Source organism: Microtus pennsylvanicus, chromosome 8 (genome assembly GCF_037038515.1).
Source record: "Microtus pennsylvanicus isolate mMicPen1 chromosome 8, mMicPen1.hap1, whole genome shotgun sequence".
NCBI lineage: Eukaryota > Metazoa > Chordata > Mammalia > Rodentia > Cricetidae > Microtus > Microtus pennsylvanicus.
Genome location: NC_134586.1, coordinates 109,367,568 through 109,389,313, shown reverse-complemented (window position 1 = coordinate 109,389,313; position 21,746 = coordinate 109,367,568). Strand labels below are relative to the sequence as shown.

At 36.8% G+C, this 21,746-nt stretch overlaps 1 protein-coding gene across 44 annotated transcripts in view; it reads right to left on the bottom strand.

Annotated features, from left to right (window-relative positions):
- The window catches only part of Nrxn1 (neurexin 1), a 1,109,587-nt gene that overhangs the window by 552,892 nt on the left and 534,949 nt on the right, over window positions 1–21,746 (bottom strand). For 26 of the 44 annotated variants that reach the window (XM_075984302.1, XM_075984309.1, XM_075984312.1 and 23 more), the window contains 2 exons: window positions 11,959–12,132; window positions 5,528–5,647 (listed from right to left, as the gene is read on the bottom strand). In XM_075984302.1, the coding sequence (XP_075840417.1) occupies window positions 5,528–5,647; window positions 11,959–12,132 (294 nt within the window). Of the gene's footprint in view, window positions 1–5,527; window positions 5,648–6,576; window positions 6,604–11,958; window positions 12,133–21,746 lie in introns of all 44 variants that reach the window. The other 18 variants (XM_075984298.1, XM_075984300.1, XM_075984304.1 and 15 more) reach the window with 1 other exon arrangement.

Here is a 21,746-nt window from a genome sequence, read left to right as displayed (position 1 = left end):
TGTCAATCAAGTTAGGAAACTGAAAAAATAATAATAGAAAAGCACACAGGTAAAGAAAACATCTCACACAGGGCTTCTAGCCCACCCTGATATGTTTGTATATTTGTAAAAGGCTACTAATATTAAATAGCACACAGCAGCTCTATAGGTGATAAAACTCAGTACTCAGGTAGAAGTATTTTAACCTATCACTTTGGGATTTTTCTACTTGCTTATTTTTTTCTTATATAGATGAAACATTTTATTGACATGGTGTGAATAGTATTGTAATCCTTTATAGTTTAACTTGAGACAAGACTGACCCTAATTTCCCATAGTTATCTAAGTTATCCAAGGGTTGTACATAGATATAGAAATAGATATTAGATAGATATATAGATAGATACAGCTTGTGACTTTTCTTCAATAGCTTAAGGGCAACACTTAGAAATTCATGATGACTAAGGGTTAATGAGACTCCCCACATTCATAATGAGAATTTGACTGTAGACATAGCTAATTGAGAAATAGTATTCAGCCCTAAATAACAGCAAATCATCTTGCAGCATAATAACATTAGCATCCTAAACAGGAGAGGCATACTGCTTAGATCTAAGTTATTTTTAAGCATGTTAGGATTCCTTTCCATTAGACAGTGAATATTGGATTCTCTTTTCAAACAACCAAACGAAATAAGAAATAAAGCTTATGATATTTCTAAATGTCACAGTAAAAAGACTCTGTCAAATGTGTTTCAGCCTTGGCTTAGTGGATATTTGTAATTCAAACACAAAGGACACACTAAATTCCTTTCCAAAAGATTTTTCCCTTGGCAAAATTTAGAATTTTGAAAATAGTTTTTTAATATCTGAGCCCACACCCTCCTACAGCCACAGCACCCAACAGCAGTGTGATGTATTACTCCCTTATGGGAAAAGACATGCTTGAAGCTGAACTGTAATTTGGTACACTACACTTCCACACTAATGTAATGTGACAATGTTATTATGTTTGCTATTTTCTGTGTGATCATAGCCATATTCATCTCCTCCAACCTGCCATTAAATTATGGTTCGAATCTGTACCACAGGATGAAAGCAGCAAAGGCTAGCACACTGGTTTCATGCTGGTGGGTAAGTATGGCCATGTAAGTAGGCAGTAGATAGATGTTTCAAAATGAATGAAACCTCCTAACACAGACTTAAAACATACTGGATACCTGGCAAATAGTTAAAGAGAAAGGTAACGTCTATCTACTACTTAAAATAATGGGAGGTGGTGTAACACATGATTTTCTTTCCGCTTCAAACGAGGAAATGGCAATGCTCAGTCTAGGACAGCAAATTTGTTTCCATGGCATGGATCAGTTTAAACACAGATTGTACGTGAAACTACATTTCTGCAGGAAGATAAAGTGAGAGGGATGCATTTCAGGTGGGATAAGAGCATTCAGCAGGTGGATAAATTAGCCCGTGAAATGGGAAGAAGTTAGAAAACGCAATGTGGAGGATTCCAGGAGTAAGTCAGTTGGCAGTCACAGCATAAGCAGTGTGTCAATATCTAAGTGTAGAAATGAAGGCCACTGTCAGACAAGGGGTCTTATTAACTCCAGACTAATAAATTTAGCATAGAAGACACACTAGAAATCTTTTGGCAAGCTTCTTATATTCACTTACCATTGCCTTAGTAAGCCTCTGTTATTACCAGTTATCTACAACATGCTGTACAAACCTCAGGTATATGATCCAAAATACAGGACATTTTAAAACACAAATAATATTCTTCCTAGGAAAATAATATAGACCATTTTAGAGAGATAAGCCTAACATAAACTCTACGGTAGATAGAATGGCTAACACAATAATGCAGAATCCTATAGTAATTCAGAGAAGTAAAGAAACTGCCTCTGATTGGAAGAATCAGTCAGGAGATGTTGGTGACATTTAGACCAGGAAGGATAAAAGTAGGAGAGAAACAAAATGGATTTGGGATAAGGAGGGATGGGAAGTGAATAGCAGTGAAAATATTACTATAATAAGCCAGAAAAAAATGATGGTTGAAGGACCTGGAATTTGATCCTGTATAGAGGAAGACTGTGATGCATGACACCACACCCAGCTACAGCCTACAATTGTTTGTTAATGAGTCCATCTCTAGAACGGCAATTCTCCAGGGATAAAGGGGTTTGCTTAAACACACACACACACACACACACACACACACACACACACACACAAACACATTTTTAAAAATAGCCTCCGGCATCACTTTATAAACATGCCTGTGTTTATGAAAGATTCCTTTCAATTCAACTAATTAGTATGATCTATCCAAGATTTTACTTGCAAGTTATAATGTATTCCCATCATCACATTGGTAATTATATCTCCAGGATAATATAAATAAAAATGTCTAGTTACTCAAACCCACTCTATAAATCGTATCAGATAGATGACACTTAGAAGTTCTGCTGGGGGGAGGGGCTCTTCTTCCATGCACTATGTTCTTTTTCTATATTGAAATGTTTGTGTCTTTTTCCACTTTCTTGATTTTTTTTTAATCTGTTATGATTTGGGAGTTGCCGTCAAGGAGTTTGTGGACTGGTAACTGAGATAGGGTGAAATAACAGGAAGGAATGTTCTCTCAGTGGCTCTAGGCTTCTTGTTTGCTACTTGTTTCTTACTTTAAAATCAACCTCAACCGAGGAAGGGTGCTTGCTAAAATCTAAGAAATCACATTACTACTAGTTGTGTTTCTTGTATGAAAACAAAAGAATAGAGAGATCAGGAGAGCGGAGGTATGTAAAAGGTGAGAATATGTGTTGAGAGGCTTCAGTTCTCATCTTTAACAGATAGGTTTTCAAAGTAAAAATTACTATTGTTTTATATAAATTGTGACTGCCTAAAAATAAAATGTACCTTTAAATAGTAATCTTTACCTACAAATCCTCATCACAGGAAAACACCAATGTTCAAACCAGGGGAACACTTTGCATTTCCATTAAACCTGGTATGAGGTAATGGTTTAATTAAAATGCATGCATTCTGAGAACTCTCAAACAAAATTTAGTGCTGATTTGTGCAAGAGGCATATCAGGAGACATATTTATTGAGTGACATTTACCCATTAACAGGGAAATAACAACTAGACTTATCATCACCAACCCTACAACTGTCCCCCCTGGAGCACCATTTAAATAGTTTCTGCAAAAGCTCCCTGGAAGACAGCCCGATATGGAAGGTCAGAATCTGACGTTCCTTAGGAAAAGCCTAACGAACACGTACAGAAAATTGCACTCTTCATATTAGCTGGTGTACGGGCCACACAGTCTGACACAACCGAATGACAACTGTTTTGTAAAACATGAGAAACAGCTTAGCAGAGTTTGGCAGAGAATGTTCTTGAGCAAAATGAAAAATATTTTCATACCAAAAAGCCCTCTAAACTACCACATGTAGTCATACATCTGTCAAGATTGAATTCAGCATGAACAATTTGCAAGAATAAAATCATAACAAATTCTCAGTCTTCTGGTCGTCCTTGAAAGGAGCTTTATGTCATTTTTGAATGGGAGCAAATGAAGGCAGTCATTGGTCTACAGGTAAGCAAGCAAATGTCAACCAAGCATTTGTGAGCGTTCTTTAAAAGTCTTCCTCTTCCTTTTGTATATGTAAGCACATACTTACTCTCTGTATGAGGTTGTGCATATCATTCACAAGGGACTGTTGTTCTTGAGAGTAATGTGACGTACAGATACAAGGTGTATGTAAATGGATGATGCTTTCAATGTATTTTTACTGCTACAAGCTACAATATATTAGGGGAAAGAATCCCATAAAAGCAGATATCAGATGTTTCTGCATTCATGGGTAGTTGCTTTAAAATTTTTTCTTCTATTATTTGAATTTTCAGTATATTTTTGGTCACATCTACACCCACTACATCTGATCAGCTTCTTCCAGGATCTCTAACCCATCGTTGCCTCAGCCTCATGCCTTACTATGATTAACCTTATTAGTCCAGTTCAAATGAATATACACACAGGTGTAGGATGATTTTTTAAAGTAAGTTGTCTTTTTACATTAATTTTTCTCACACCATTGTCCTGTCTTACCCCTCTTCTTATCCTGTTGAAACCCTTTCTAACTTCTTTTCAACAAGTGTCCTTCCTACTTTATGTGCGGACAGGGCTGTGTGCACAGGCATGGGGAGATGTTATTTACTGAAGCATAGGTAACTTGTCCCAGGCTATACACTGAAGATACGTGACCTCTTCCCTTGGCTCCCAGTAATTTCCAGTAGTCTTTCTTATTTTTGGTTTATGCTTCCTAAAGTTAATACTTTGGGCAGACACCAAAGACAGCCAATGAACTGTACTATATTTGTAGTTAGCAAGTATTTAACTCCATGACTTACTTTAGTTTGATTCTATTTTTGATATTGTGATTCACATATCTGCTGACAAAAATTAAACAACAACAACAAAATCAAAACTCTCAGCTCTCCTTAAATCAAAAGTCAAATTTAGTCTCTTTGTACAGCCCAGACCTTCTACTGTCACATCCCTTCCCCATTCGACTAGAACTTTGACGTCCAAGCTGCAGCATTTACAACACAAGGCATGTGGTCTAGTGCCAAACAGGAAGCAGCATTGTGAATACCCTGTATAGGCAGTGGAAGATGTTTATATCGTTTTGATGAAGTCCTATGAAGCAAGTTCTATCTGAAAGCTCAGGAACAAAACTTCTGTTGGCAGATAACTCTGCCTCAAAAATTGTCACTACTCTGATACTGACCACATGAGAGCCCTATCATGCTCACATTGTGAAATTAAAGTGGAGACTTTAAGTGTATAAAAGACAAGAAGGAGGGGCTGGGAGATGGCTCAGAGGTTAAGAGCACTGGCTGCTCTTCCAGAGGTCCTGAGTTCAATGGCTCACAACCATCTATAGTGGGATATGAAGCCCTCTTCTGGCCTGCATATGTACATGCAGAGCCCTCATACATAAAATATAAATAAAGAACCTTTTAAAAACAGACAAGAAAGAAGTCTTGGGAAGCATGATTAAACATAGTGTTTTTAAAGTGAAGGGGGAAAAATGAACGTACTGAAGAAGAGGTGGTGAGATAGAGAAATGAAGCTTCTAACCACACACAGAAACCAAGGACCTCAAGATATGACTTGGCAAATTCAAACACTACATAGTACAAAGTGAAACAAGATTTCAAAATTTTGAAAAGAATCCCACATATTGCTAATTAGCAATGTTCTTTCCCATAAGATGGCTATAATTAACCAAGAAAGACAATTGCAACATTTGAAAATCAACCACCAATATTAAGGCATTTAGCTATTCACAACCCTGAAAGAAATGTTATTTCAAAATGGTCATTTATTTATTTATTTATAGAGAAAAAAACCAACCCTGAGTGCCACATCTATGATGGCCTTATTACAGATGATATAAGAACGAATAATTTTAGCCACTGTGCAGCAGCAGTAGCTGGAGAGAGTGACGTGTCTGTCCTCAGTTGGACAGGTACTTACGGTCGTTGCAGAGTGGCCCACTGAAGGAAGTCATGCTGCAGTCACAGCTGAAGCCGTCCCATTGCTGCAAGCAGACTCCTTGATTTGAACATGAGTCCTCTTGGCAGGTTGTGCTGGGCCCTGCAAAACATGCCAAAAGAAACTTGGGTTCTTTTCAAAAATCCAGAATGTTCTTTACTTGAGCTAGATCACATATAGTAGTTGCCAACACCTTAAATTACAAGTCCAAGCTAGCTTTGAAAGTTCACGCACCTGAGTTAGAAACTGAGACATTTAACCTGAAGGCCTTCTTAAGCTTCAAGCACAAGACAAATACATCATAATTATACCTAAGTCAACAAATAGTAAAAGGAAGTACTGAGCTTCTGAGATGGTCAAGGTGGTAGCAGGTAATCTCATTCCATCATTAATTATTGTCTGTCACCAGTAGGATATTAGAAAATGAATGGATCTCCTTAACATCGTAGCAATGAATAGAGATGCCATGACAAATGGATATTGTAAAATCATGAAATTGAGATAAAGATTGGCAAAAAAATAATCAAGCAGACTTATGGAAAAGTGCCCTATGAGATCCAGCTGTTTCCACGCATACACTCTAAGGTCAGAATTATTCAGTGCTCTGGGTAGGTATGTTGGCAAGTATCAGTTCACATGCGCTGACAATAGCATGCAGTTAACATAAAATGAAAACAATGTAACGGCATGCCCCTGCTGAACACACAGGAAAGGAAGGCTACTCTTTCTATAGAATCACCACTACAACACTGAATAACAAAGAACGGAAAAATGTGATCGCAGCACTAAAGGCAGTGACTGTACGAACATGGCCAAGACTGAAAGCCTTTATACAAACTACACTACAAAACGAGGTTTCTTCCACAACATCCAAAGCAATGTCCAAAGGAAAGGGAGGAATTAAATCTGAATCCAAATAACAGTTACTGAAAATGTAAAACTAAAAACAAACAAACAAAAAACTGTTATTTTAGGGTCTCTACTGTGTAGGGTGGGTTTCAGTCTTGTTTTATACACACAGGGCTATCTACCTTGCAAGTCAGCTTTCATCAATGCAACTTTGTCAGCAAAATTAAAAAAAAAAGCAAAATATATTAAATGTTAGTAAGCAATATGGAAATGGGGCAAACAGAATGTTCAGATTCAAAAAAGCATGCTGCTATAAAGAGAAAAAAATGCTATGTATAGCAAACAAATTAATATCAACAGCCATAAATCTTAAGAGAAGCCAAATAATGAGAAAGCAGTATAATTTTTATATATTTACACTATCTGTGTGTATATACATCTAATGGTTTGTCTAGCCAATAACACAATGAGGGAAACATAAAGAGCTCTTGTACTTCCTCTTCTGCTGTATAGATAGGATGGGTTCCTTCAGCACCTCACTTATGGAAACATGCAGAGCGCTGTTTCATGTAAAGACTATGGTACACATCAGAGACTGTGGTCCCTACAGAGAAAATGCCTCTCCGTGTGCTTCTCACTCTCAGTTTGTGAAGCCTTTCACTTACAAATATGACTTGAGACTCTGTATTATCTGCCCTTAGCTCTGCTTTGCTGTGATGACAGAGCACTGATGGAGGAGGGTCACCTGTCTATGTGTTACTTTCATTGGTTAATAAAGAAATTGCCTTGGCCCGTAGATAGGACAGAAAATTAGGTAGGCAGAGTAAACATAACAGGATGCTGGGTAGAAGGCAGTGAGGCAGACACGATGAAGCTCCAACCCAAGATGGACGTAGGCTAGAATCTCCCCTGTAAGCTACCACCTCGTGGTGCTACACACATTAATAGAAATGGGTTAATCAAGATGTGAGAATTAGCCAATAAGAGGCTGAAAGTAATGGGCCAAGCAGTGTTCAAATGAATACAATTTGTGTGTTGTTATTTTGGTGTAAAGCTAACCATGAGGGAGCTGGGCGGGAAGAAAAGCAAGCCTTTCACTACAGGGCACCAAATGTGCCATTTGAAGTAGTTTAAGGAAGTCATAAAGACGTAGAAACAACTTGCAATATAATTCTCCTTAGAGGACATGCCTCTACATGATCTCAGGATGTTATACTCATTCTCACTCTTAAAAATCTGGGTGTATATGATTTATAAATTCCAAAGTGTTCTTGGTGTTGCTTATACGTTCATAACTGTTCTTAGTTCTAATAAACTGCCATGTGAATAGTTTTTACAGAAAACCCCAGGAAAAAGAATTTACAAAACAGTAGAAGGGAACACAATAAACACAATTCATTTAAAAGCTATAGACAATAACTTAGGGATCATTTCTGTCAATAATAATTACATGTTTTCTACAAAATGTGAAAATAGTCTCCAATGCCATTTGATGCTAGTGATGGCCATTGAGGTCATTGCTTCAATGAATTAATATATTTTTTCTGTAATTATAAGCCATGGTCTCATAAAACAAAGTTTATCATGTAAATATATTTATGTGATAACTTTCCCAGTAAAGGAATTATTCACAGAAATTATTAAAGTAAGCCTAACTTACATGCATTTTTACAAATGCAGGATGTATAAAATAAATTGCAATTACGCAATAATTATTACTAATATCAAATAATGATTAAAACACTAATATTATTATAAATAATGTTGGAAATAATAATAATCTACCAGGAGAACTTAGCAGATGTATTTTTTTCAACTTAAGCATGAATTACTAATTTCTTCAGCATTGTGTTCCAAATATTTGGGTCTACTGATCAGTAGCTCACTGTGTCAGAGATTAAAAACAGTGTCAATTTAGACAAATAAACAACTTCTGAAACAATCTTCATTGACATTTTCTTCCATAGAGGAGAATCAGGTATAGAGAAATCCTGTGGTGTTTAGAGGTTGTTTTATCGAATAGTTACTTATTTTTTACTGGCCCAAAAGCAGAAGTAAGATCAAGAACTGAGGTACACCAATGCTCCCACTCCAACGCAAATCATTAGTTACAGAACCACTCAGCCCGCTAAATTCTAAGTGTACTAACAATGGATCTGGCTAAGCTGTAGAGAACTGCTTTTTTATTTTTCTAATTTCCCATTATTTCTACATATATATATATATATAATCTTGGTCATTACATGTGAATGTTTCCTTGTGCTTGAGCAGAGAAGTTTTTGGAAGTGCTCACCTCCTAGAACAATGCTTAAGCATGGATAGATATTTGCATGAATCAAATTCTTGGTTTGTTTTCCCCCTAGTTATATAATATTTCTTATTATTTTACTTTATCACTACCTGGAATTGGAAAAAAGCCAAATGATATTTCTACTAAGTGATACGTCTGAAAAGGGAAAAAAAATGGAAGTCAGTCCACAATTTATGTAGACCTAAAGGACAATAGAGGAAAAGTTAGTTTGGAACCTGCCCTTCCAAGTCAAAGAAACTATATAGTTTGATACTTCTGTCATCCACTTTCCTAACCTTACAAAAAGCTGTTTTATTTATCTCAGTTTGTTGTTTTATTTAGCTAGGTGTACTCATCAGTGTTCATAGTGTTTTGAGCATTAAATGAGATGGTTCACATAAACTTACAACCACCATTGCTTAATCAGTGACAGCCATTATGATCAGACAACAAAGCACTGCTGCAACTCACAGAGGAATCCAGGCCAGCAGGGGCGGCATTACAATGTCACTGAATTTTGTTGGGAAGTTATCTAGAGTTTAATGAGGATTCTTTAGATGTTTGATTAGTCTCAATTTCCTGTTATATGCAGATAAATAACACCTAAGAAATTCAAGAATAACGTAAAAAAATTTATGCATTTAAGACATGCAGCATAGGCATTACTTGGGAATTTGTTAGAACTGTCAGTTCTAAGGACCCATGCCAAACCTTCTGAACCACTAGTCTTGGATATCTGCCAATTTGAGTTCCAATAATTCTAAAGTCAGTTCAATGTAGCCTGACACTTGAGAAATACCAATTTAAATACAGGGACTGAAGATGGCTTTCTTCTCTAGCTGAGAAGTGTTTATATATGAATCACCTGTTGTTTGCTGAAATGAGCTAGATAGTAAATGTAACAAGCAACTACTTCAGGAAGATCAAGAACTCTTTGCTGGCGGGAACTCGAAGTTTGCCCAGCTTTGTTAGGTAAGAATAATGGAAAACCTTTGCAAGCTCTTATTTAGAGACGGCAAAGGCACAACATTTCTATTGACACAGAAGTTAAATGATTCTAATCTGAGAAGGAGTTAATTCCATGAGACAACTGTCTTTGAAGAGATAATTCAAAGGGTATGTATAATTTAATTGCTAACCCTAAAGCCATGTGAATTTCATCAATTATACTTGTGACAAGTTTATCTGAGCTTATCATTAGGATAAGGCAGGTCAGAAATGGTGAAATTAAACTTAGGAATGAAATCATCATGGGACAAGATGTCAGAAAGATTGAAATGTGGTGGTAGCCCCAGAGTAAAGAAAGACAGGGGAAGAGGTGAGAACTGTCAGAGCTGAGAAATTTAAAACTTCCTATAGCCAAGGACAGAACTATTTCATAAGCTGCCTCAGTGACTTCAATATCCAGAAGCCCATTGAAGGTCAGGGAAGATGAAGTGGGAGGTCCTTCTGTCTATGTGTTGCTTTTATTGGTTAATGAATAAAGAAACTGCCTTGGCCTGTTGATAGGGCAGAACTTGAGTAGGCAGGGAAAACTAAACTGAATGCTGCAAGAAAGAAGGGCAGAGTCAGAGAGAAGCCATGTAGCCCCACTGGAGCTAGATGGAACGTTAGCCAGTAAGCCACAGGCACATGGTGATACCCAGATTAATGGAGATGGGTTAATATAAAAGTAACAGTTAGCCAATAAGAAGCTAGAGCTAATGGGCCAAGCAGTGATTTAATTAATATAGTTTCTGTGTGATTATTTCAGTTCTAGGCAGCCAGGAGAAACTAGCGGCCTGCTACTACAGGAAGAAAAACCTATAATTAAGTATCCTTAACAAATTGCCTACTAGATTAGGTTGGGAAAGAAGAGTAAGAGATACTTCTGCAAACTTTTGCTCACATTAACCTTCCTTCTACCCTTCACTCACAAAATGTGTGGGAGTCCTTTGTGTTTGTGTCTTCTTCTCATCTGGTAGTTACTGAGCTGCCAATGTCTCTTTCAGAAAGCACCTGCCATACAACCTGTAGCAAAGCTAACTTCTGAAAAGCAGTGTCTAAAACCATGGAACATTTCCCTTATAATATAAATAAATGACCTAGTTTCATTTATTAGACCATTTCTAAAGATCAAATGATAACTCACATTTTGTATTCTCCTACTAGAGAAAAGGTATTTGCCTAATAATTGTGTTTCCTTTACTAAATAAGCAGTATGAGAAACCACATAACAATTGGCACGTCAAAATTTTAAACAAATAAATAAATATGGTGATTAAATTAAAAATGAATTCACAAAAGCCTTCCATTAATATTCTTCCTCTCTTTTATTATTTAAACAACTTAAATGTAAGTTAAATTTTCAAAGAAATGGATGTTTCAGAAATGGAAAAAATGGGATTTCAAATTAAAAATTCCATAGATTTAGGTAATGGCTAAATATAATGACATTGTTCTGACTGAGAAGAAGTGATTCATAATCTCCCAAGCATTGGTATCACATTTTCATCTTCCTTTCTTCTTATAAAAAAAAATCCTTATAAATCTAAAATTTCAAGTTGGAGCAATCTATGTTGAACTTAAAGGAGAAACAGTGACGGTAACATGCCCAGAGTCATACAGTTCTTGATAATGTGGCTGAATTACATTTTAGAAAAAGAACTGGCTCAAAAACTTTGAGGTGTTGAAGTGAGGAATTATCAAAAAGTGAAGTAGTGATAAAAACCTAGTGCTGTAGCTCTTGATCTGAGAGAAGGCAGGAAAGAATGTGAAATATTGAGGCAGTCCAGGCATTGCACATTAGCCCTGGTTAATATAAGAAACCCATTTTTGACAAAATAGAAAACATATTGCTTGTTATCAGATACACACAAATCAGGATGGGAATCTGAGCCCAACTATCATTTTTTTATCCAATTAAATGTAAAGCTTGAAAAATGGGCTATATTATAATTACTGGAATAAATTGTTTTCTATTTTAAGAGGCTAACTGATGCTATTATACAAACATTATAGAACTAATTAATATGCTACTTAACTGAACTATAGTCCGCTAAGAAGATAAATTACAAGGTCCATAGTTATAGGTCCTTAGTTCATAGTAGTTATAGTTGGGCCTTAGTGCATACTTGCAAATAATCCAGAAAATTTAATATTCATGAGATAAAATATTTTAAAACATGAATAAAGATTTCTAAGTTCCAAGTAAAAATGCTACCAGTTAGCAGATTTTGCTTATTAGTATGAATTGTTATTAGAATTGCATAGTGTAATGACAGAGATGTAATACCTTCACATCCTCTCTCAATTTGCCCGTTGCAGAAGAGAGCATCAGAGATGAGATCTGGAAGCCGACCATTTAAGTCCACAGATGCCAGGCAACCTTGAAAGCCTTCTTTGGCGTGGACCAGTTTTGGCAAGGATTTGTATGTTTCCTTAGCCACTCCTCCAATATACAAGTCACCTATGGAAAGAACAATTTAACTGTCACAAAAGGATCGTAGCATCAATTTTGAATACTCAGCATGATGAGAAAATAAAAGAGATGACATTTATTTTAGATTAAATCAATGAAGCAACTCTATGACCTGCTATTTTCTTAAAAGTACAAATTAATGCAACTTTTGAACAATATGTTAGCACCTGAAATTTTTCTAGATGCTGCTATCAAAAACAGTCTATGGATTCACTAAGGTGTCATCAGATAAAAAGAGCATAGCCAAGGGAAGAAGTAATCACTTACAGAAATTCAGTCTAATTATTTAGTAACTCTATAGGGCAGTTTCTCAAATTATTAGTAAGCCCATTTTCCAAAAGAGAAGAGTAAAACCTTTTCTTGCATTGCTCTAGGAACAAAAGATTTGACGTGTAGGGAAACCCTGACAGAATGAGAGTGTGTAACAGACAAAAAACAAAAACCAACCAACCAAACAAACAAAAAAACAACAAAAAACTGGGGCATTACTATCAAATAAACCTTATCCACAGGGCTCTGGTCTTTCAGTGAACAAGAAGCTGTAGGGCTGAACTGATTAGAGTCACATTCTACACTATCTCTTTGTTTGCTTGCTGTTTGTTTTCTTATTTTTTGAAATTAAAATGTAATTTCATAATTTCTCCCTTCAAATTCCTCTCTCCAAATACTCTCTTATGTATCCCCCTGTTCCCTCTTGACATCATGGCCTCTTTTTTTTCTTCAGTTGCTACTGTTACACACACACACACGCACACACACACACACACGCGCGCGCGCACACACACACACACACACACACACGCACGCACGCACACACACACACGCACACACACACACACACTCCTGAAAACATAACCACAATCTGCTCATTCCTGCAGTCTTACATGCTATGGACATGATCTCAGACCTGAACAGTAAGTACTAGCTAAGTCAGGCGACTCATCCCTGGGCCAGTCTATTTCTCCTGCTCAGCATACTTGTCTTTCCTTTGGTGAGTCCCGGGAGATTTCTGCCTTCCATTTAGGCATTTCTATTGTGCTATAGTTATTCAGGTCTTACTTAGGCAGCCATATCATTGAGGTATCATGGGATTAGCTTCCCAGTTGTTTTTTAGGAGACACAATCTCAAAGCACCTTCCCTGGTTCTCTGGCTCTCCTGCCCCCTCTTTCTCAGTGTTGTTCGAGCATTAGGTAGAAGAATTGTGCTAGAACTATATCATTTGGGGCTCGGCATCCCACAATCATTAGTGCTCTGTATTTTGACCAGTTGGAGTTTTCTGTCTGATCCTCTTTTCTTGAGTATCTTCTTCACTGACTCAAGCCTTTTATAGTCTGACTTATGTAATTCTTTTTTTTTTATTTTTTTAGTTGGTGAAAAAAATTTCCACCTCCTCCCCATTTCCCATTTCCCTCGCCCCCCACTCCCCTCCCCCTCTCCCCTCTCCTCTCTCCCTCCCCCACTCCATTCCCCCTCCCTCTGGAGACTGAAGAGCAGTCCAGATTCCCTGCCTTGCAGGAAGTCCTCCCACTTCTATCCATATCCAGGAAGGTGAGCATCCAAACAGGCTAGGCTCCCATAATTGGTTTCTAGCCATAAATAAAGGGCATTGAGCCTATAATTTGTGATCCTAGAGAAGCTAAATAAGAAGGTGAACCCAAAGAAAAACATATAGTCATCCATCTGGATATGGGAACTAGACAAGATTGCCGGGCAAAAACTGGGAACTTGAGGGTGAGGTGGGATGGGGATAAGGGGAAATGGGGTGAGAAACGTGAGAAGGGGAGGATGTGGGGAGCTTGGGGAAACGGAATGGTTGGGATAAAGGAAGGGTGGATATGGGAGTAGAGAAGTTTATGTAATCCTTCACACATTCTCTGCTAAGTTACAAACAACACCACTTTTAGCTCTGTGCTGCTTTGAGATTCTCAAAGAAGTTATTAATTTGTTTTCCTGCAGTTTCAAATGAAACAAATTGCTTAGTTTTGCTGTCTACAACCTCAGCTTAGGTTTTGTAGATTTTATAAACACTATTGGAATCCCTGTTTTCTTCTGTCTGTAGACTATTCACAGTGACTGGATGGCATCTAGTAGATGTAATTAATGAATTCAATACATAGCAAAAGGAGGCGACCTCAGAATTCTGTAATTGTGACTTCAGACTATAAACTCTACTGACATCCATGTCAATTACTTCTCTCACTTATCTCCCCATAAAATCTCTCTCACTTTAACCATTCTAACTTCGTGTCACTCAGAATAGTTTTACCAGTATAAAAGAAAAAGTCTGAATTCCTAATACTAATCTGATCTGCTCTGTTGTCTATGTGAGATTGAGAGCAAGAACTAATGTACACAGCATTTGTTGAACTGTGAGCAGTGAAGTCCTTGGCCTTCAAGCCAGATCATTCATGTCCTCTACCACGGTTCATGAAACAGTAATAAACTAACCTATTAGATTGTAAACAGAGGAAAACTAAGCCCTAAAGCCCCAAATCTGACACTACTGGACTGTGTTGGTGAAAATATTGAAAACAAAATTATGTAGCTTTATTAATATCATGCAGCCCCAAGAATTGAAAAATCTTTTCCCAAGGTTCAGTTAAAGAGTAGAAGGAATGAGAATATGAACAAAGAGGTCAAGACAATGAAGGGTTTGCCCACTGAAACAGTTTACCTGAGCTTATGGGAGCTCACCAACTCCAGTCAGACTGGGAAGGAACAAACATAGGACAAACTAGTCCCTCTGAATATGGTTGACAGTTGCATGGCTGGGGCAGACTGAGGGGCCACTGGCAATGGCATCAGGATTTATTCTTACTGCATGTACTGGCTTTTTGGAATCCTATTCTCTTTGGATGTATACCTTGCTCAGCGTAGATATAGTAGGGAAGGCCTTGGACCTTCCACAAATCAATGAGCCATACTCTCTCTGAGGATTAGATGGGGGTGGGGTGGAAGGGTGTTTGGAGGTAATGAGAGAAAGGGAGGGAGAGGAATTTGGATTGGTATTCTTTTATAAAAATTTAATAAATTAAAAAAATTGAGAAATTTTGCCCCTTGCTCTACCAAATAAAACTTTCCCCATTGCAACAGTGTGCACCAATGTCTTATAATTTGTGCAGAAAGTACTGGTTGTATTTCTCCCCCATCTTTTAAATAACATTTGATAAATCACCGACATTTTTGTTTAAGGATAGATTGGTGTTCATCATAGGATACTATTTTTGTAACATTATTTATTTTCCTCCATATTTCCATTATCTCCTTTGTCTTTCCACTCATTTAAATTTAAAATCATTGTGTTTTAGTTGTCTCAGAAAGGACATGAGTCATAAATCAAAGATATAAAATTAGCTTTCTGCATTTGAGTTTTCAAAACCTAGATTCTTCTAGGAATGTGAGGAATATATATATACATACATATATATACATATATATATATATATATGTACACTTACATAAGGCAAGTAAAACTTTCTTATACGACAACTGGGCAATAGGAGTTATAGAAACATAACCCCATAAGCACAGCTATTGGTGACTGTCAAAAGGAAAGCACAGCTCTCTTATTTAAGAGCTGATCCTGCTTGGGTATCAACACTGCAGGTAGATTTACAAGAGTAATGGAGATTGCCATGTTTCCTCAGGAGAGCCCAGAGACAACAGTAAGATCCTTGTGGATGGATACTTTCATGATAGAATTAGCTTTCTGAGAGTATATACTGCTTCATGAAACTTTCCATTCTCTGCCTTGTAGGAGCAATGGCACAATTTCCAATGACCTAGAAATAGCAGACCAAGTCTGACCTGGGTAGGTCCAATCAAAAGACCATGATGCCTGGATAAGGTTCAGTAGGTGCCTGCATGGGAACCATAAAATATTTGAAAGTGACTCACAAGCTTCTGCTTTATCTCTCTACTTTCTAAAAGATAGGTACAGTGATAGCCAACTCAGTAATTTAGACATGACTTCAGGGAGATAACGGAACCATAATTCCTCAAATTTTCAGTTTCATTAACTCAAAGAATTACAGCTCAAAATAGGAATCAAGGTAGATTGGAAAAAACTTAGAAAAGTTGCTTTCTTGAACAGTCAAGAGTATGGGCTGAGATTTATACTCCAATGGGTCTAATGTCAATCAAATATGTGCTCCCTACACTCATTTCCTGAACTAAATTCTTTGGGGGTGCTTCAATTCTTTCTTAGGACTAAAGACATAGTATTAGATAACAGGGCAGGACTATATAAAATTCTTATTACTACCATTAAGTGGTTTAGATATAGAACTTAAGATGAAAATTTATACAAGCCATGCTGGACATTTGATAGCCACACTTCTTTCAGATTCCAACTTCCTGGAGGTTATTCGGTGTTTGTTTTAAAATCTATTGTATTACCTGAGCATTGTGGACAACCAGTAAATATAATTAGACACCCAATAGGTGGAGATCACTTAGGAAAATAAAAAGGCAAGAGGGGGGAAAATGGTAAAGCGTGGCAGAGATTTTAAAGAGAGCATACTTTCTTCTCCTTTCTACTTCCTATCACAAGCCCTGTTTCCTAATTAGTAAGCTTATTTGCCTTTTCATAGCTTGTGGAAGAGAAGTCAAGACTCCTCCCTCCCCCGCCCCCTCCATGTCCCTAAAGAACAGAAAATGTTACATCAAACAATGAGGGATCTGATAAGAACCTCAAACTTCCCGAGGTGGATGGGCTAGGGCTCATTTTCACTTTCATTACTGAAGCTGCACTTAGCTCCCCACAGCCCATCCTCCCTTGACTTAGTGCTTCTTTATAAACTTCATATACTAAAGAGTGGTCTTAAAGTCCCCTGATTGGGTTTCCCTATGAAGAGAACAAAGGAAATGCTTAAATGGACTCAGCCTTGTGTACCATTACCACCTCATCAAAGATGTAGCATATCCTTTTGATCCTTGGTGAGATGGAAGGGAAATGACCCATTAGCACTAATGGATCTTTGCAGGTAAATGTCCTGTGCATAAGTAGGAGGATCTGCTTTTTAATGACCCTATGTGTGAATATGCCTGGATGGACATCCATTAAAAACCAAGTTTCCTATATAGTTGAATCTCACCGGTTGCCTTTCTCCTATTCCATTAGAATGACTGGATGTGTTTACTCCTGTCCTTCAAGTGAGCCATATAGAGGAAAAGGTAGAGTTGGGATATTTTTAGCAAATATTGTGGCAAACATGTATCATGTAGTCAAGTTAAAAAAATGAGAGGTAGGGTAAGTTTCTTAAATTTCAATACTATCCTACATATGTGTGTGTGTGTGTGTGTGTGTGTGTATATATATATATATATATATATATATATATATATATATATCCTACTATTTTTATTATGTAATATATATACATATTATCATCAGTACTATAATATCAAGAACCATAAACACAGAAACACTTAAGCAGCTCTCAACGACACCTTCTCATGATAGCCAGAGATAAGCAACTATTCCCCAGCAACTGCACAGGCTTGAGTAAGGAGTCATGGGCAAGCTTTGTGCTTATTTCTGACTAGATGCTCCAACCCTGTCACTCACTGATGTCCATAGTATAAGCTCCTTAAATTGCCTTACATCTTTGATAGCAAGTTTGTTCCTCTGTCGAGTGGAATTAATAATGCCTACCTTAGAAGACCATGGGGGTTACAGAGAACACCTCAGTGTATTTAGTACATATCATGTACTCTGCACCTGATTGACTATAGGGCTGATTAGGTTTAGGCAAGGTGATTTGGAATGTCCTTCTGTATATGTGTTGCTTCTACTGGTTAATAAATAAAGCCATTTGAGCTGATGGCTTAGTAGAGTAAACCCAGGCAGGAAATCAGAATGGAGAAAGAGAGAGAGAGAGAGTAAGTGGGATCAAAGTTATGCCATGTAGCTACCGAAGGAGAAGAATCCAGAACCTTTCTAGTAAGGCAAGGATTCATGGCAGTACATAGATTAATAGAAATGTGTTAATTTCAAGATGTAAGAGCTAACTACCTAGGAATACATGAGAGTTATTGGCCAGCAGTGTTGTAATTAATACAGTTTCTGTGTGATTTTTCTTGTCTGGGTGGTCAGGAAGCAGCCTCTCTACAAAATGGCATCAATGTGGGCCAATGACATTCACATAAAACCTGAGAGAGCTTGGGAAGGAATTTTAGACACAAAAGAACAGAGTTAAGCATGGCTTTTTGGTGGTAGCATTTTATTTTTCAGATAGACTATGTTTGCTAGCTGCAAGCATCAGCATGGCTCCTTTTAAGTAAAGGCTTCTTGACTCAGCATTAGCACCAAAAAAAAAAAAAAAAAAAAAACCCTGCATGGCTTCTTTAAAAGTCAGCTTCCTGTTTCATGCTGGTATCATGGAATGGCTGTGGCCTTTTGGGAAAGTCCTACACTGAAATGGGTTCTGTGGGCAGCATGTTACAAACTGTTTAAAGTTGCCATAGAGCTGCTGAAGCTGATGTGTATGGATCACAGAGGCCGTAAACAGGCCTCCACCATGTTGGACTGCTCAGAGCAAACAGGCAGAGCCATAAAGTTGATCCTAGTCATGCCTTCTTAGAATAAAAAAAAAAGGAATTCCTGGTCAGAAAATGATTACAGATACACACACAATAAAGAAAGATTTAGACAAAAATAAACTTCTGAACAAGTCACAGTGTGTTTAAAATGTATACAGGCTTTGAAGAGAGAAGAAAAAGAGTATAGACAGTTATAAAAAGAAATAAATAGTTAAAAAACAATGTCTTTAAAGAGACAATAAGAGTAATACTGAACAATACACAGTCATAGATTAAAGGAGCAAAGAAAAATAAACTACATAAAGATGAAATATACACAGAGAGTCTGGATTACATATATTACTGTGTTTTCTTGAATTTTTTGACTGCAGAGAGATATTTAATTCTGGGGGCTGCTAAACTAAACCAACATAAAGGTATCATCTCTTCAAAAACTTTGGGTCTAAGGATATGCTGCTCTAGAAAAGAGATTAAGATTTGTTTCCACAGATGATGGGAACCTGTGGATTCTTTCCAGGATAATGTGGTTTGATGGAACAAGACACCCCAAAAGGTTTCCATGAATCTTAAAAATACTTCTCCCAACAAACAGCAGGAAGCGGGTTGAAGAAAACTATACCCAAATTACCAAAATAATTGTTTATAAATGTTTGCTTTCATTTAAAGGGGGATATGCTATAGAGATGAATATTTTGCATTGATATGGACTTTGGTCTATTGAGAGAAATTTAAGGTCAGTTTATTACACTGGGCATATGTTTTTTTGCTCTTGTTTAAGGTATTATGTTTATACAGCTAATTTAAAAGTGTAATGTATAATTAGGAAATATAGATTATAGATAGTAATTTATGATAGTCAAACTTGTAGTCAGGTTAGTTAGGTCTTCTAGATGTACAGAGATATATTTCAAATGGATAGGTATTCTTCAACCCTTTTAAAGACCTACAGAATATGGCATTTAAAATATTGTAAGAAACTAGAACCTTTCTTGACAATGAGACACATCTGCTCCTGTCAGTACCAATCTACTTCAAGAGAATGATGGGCATTGAAGAGGTTCTTTATGAAGTTTGCTTGGGTAAGAAACTGCTCTTGCCTGGACTGCTTTGGTAATGCTGCATGAACTGGACATGCAGGACCCATAGAAAAGTGACTGCTGAACTTGCCTTAAGAAGGTGAGGTGGCCATTCAGTATTCCTGCCTCAGGGAAAAAAAAACAAACTGCCAGACATTCTGCAGGACACAGAAGAAATAAACTGACAAACTTTGTCAGTATAAAGCAATACAGATCTTCAAATTTCCTGCTTCATGGGAACGTCTGTCAGATACTATGGGTCTGTATGTTCAGGATGGATTCTCCAATGTTGCAGAAGAACTTTGGGTGACTACCCAGGTAATTTGATGTCTCTGTCAATTCTAGAGTTTTGGAAGTTGCTTGATTACACTTCCTGTTTACTTAGGTAATATTGTATCCTTCTGGGGTCTTTGATGTTGTTGAAGCCTAGATAATCGTAATTATAGTTTTACTTAGTTATGATAAAAGATAAATTAGATATAAAACTTTAGACTCACAAAGAAATAGACTAAATATTATAGCTATAATTATTGCTTGATAACTATTATATATATAATTTTACTATGTTAAGGTTAAAACCTTCCCTTTTAATTAGACAGAAAAGAAGAGATGATGTGGGATGGCTTTCTCTATATGTGTGTTGTTTTTAATGGTTGATGAATGAAGCTGTTTGGGCCAATGATTTAGCAGAGTAAAACCAGATTAGAAAGCAGAATATATATATATATATATATATATATATATATATATATATATATATATATATATATACACTCTCTCATGTATGAGAGAGAGAGAGAGAGAGAGAGAGAGAGAGAGAGAACAAAAAATCAGGTATGAAGATAGGGTTGGAAAAAAGAATATTCAACTATGACTAAATATTCAACTATTTACTAAATGATATCAATAATGTTATATATTAAAGGTCAAAGGAAGATGTCTGAGTGGAAAAACAATAGGATATGATGGATCTTCTGACTATTGGCTGGAAAATGTTTCAAACAAGATGTGGGAGAATGGAGAGGCCAGACAGTCTAGTGGAATTGTCATATGATGTGGGGAGAGATGGACTTGTATTTGATATTACAATGTGGTATTTGAACACAAGTGTATTCTAAGGGGTCCAGGGATATAAAATAGGCTCAGAGACTAGGAGTTAAAGTTGGAATCATTTGGGGATCACCAACCCAAGAAAAGAAATGGTGGAAGTGGTTTTCTTTCTCTATGAAAACCGGGAGCTGAAAACAATTAGATCAGTGTCCCAGTTTGGCCTCACAGTAGCAGAATGTAAGTGTCAAGTTATAATTAGTGCTTTGACTCAGCTTTTCTGTTTATTCATATGTACTTTTCTCTACCTCTTGAGTAGTCTCACTTTTATTTTAACTCAAAAGAACATGCACTAAATGGCACATGCTTCATCTATGAAGATGTGAATAACTACGACTTGAAAAAGACCTGCTTCCAAATTGTCCTTTGGGGGAGAATTGAACTCATCTACTCTCACTCATTTTCCTATGACTACATTGGAGAAAAATCTAATTCTAGATTCAGGATACTCTAACTTTTTCATCATTTCTTGTGATTCATTGATAAAAGTGACTGTATATGCCCATACTGACTGGTTCCTGAGCCTGATCTACAAGCAGGGTGCCTGCCATTCCTCTCCCCAGGGAAAATCAACCTCTGATTTTAAATATGTCTATATTATTAATTTTAATCTTCTTGTCCCATCAAAAAGGAATGCTTGTAGGTCCTATATCTTCTATGTATGTCAAGAAAAGTATTTTGGGGGCAAGAAATCATATCTGAGTGTCTGAAAGGGGTATTCTGTTGGAAGAAAATCACCTGTGATATTTGAAAAATAAATGCTCATGTATTGATATTTTAATGAACAGAATATCAATTTAATCTTTCCTATAACTGTTTTAAAGAACATATATCAAATTATTAAAAGATAAAACATAGGCAGCGGATATTTCTCA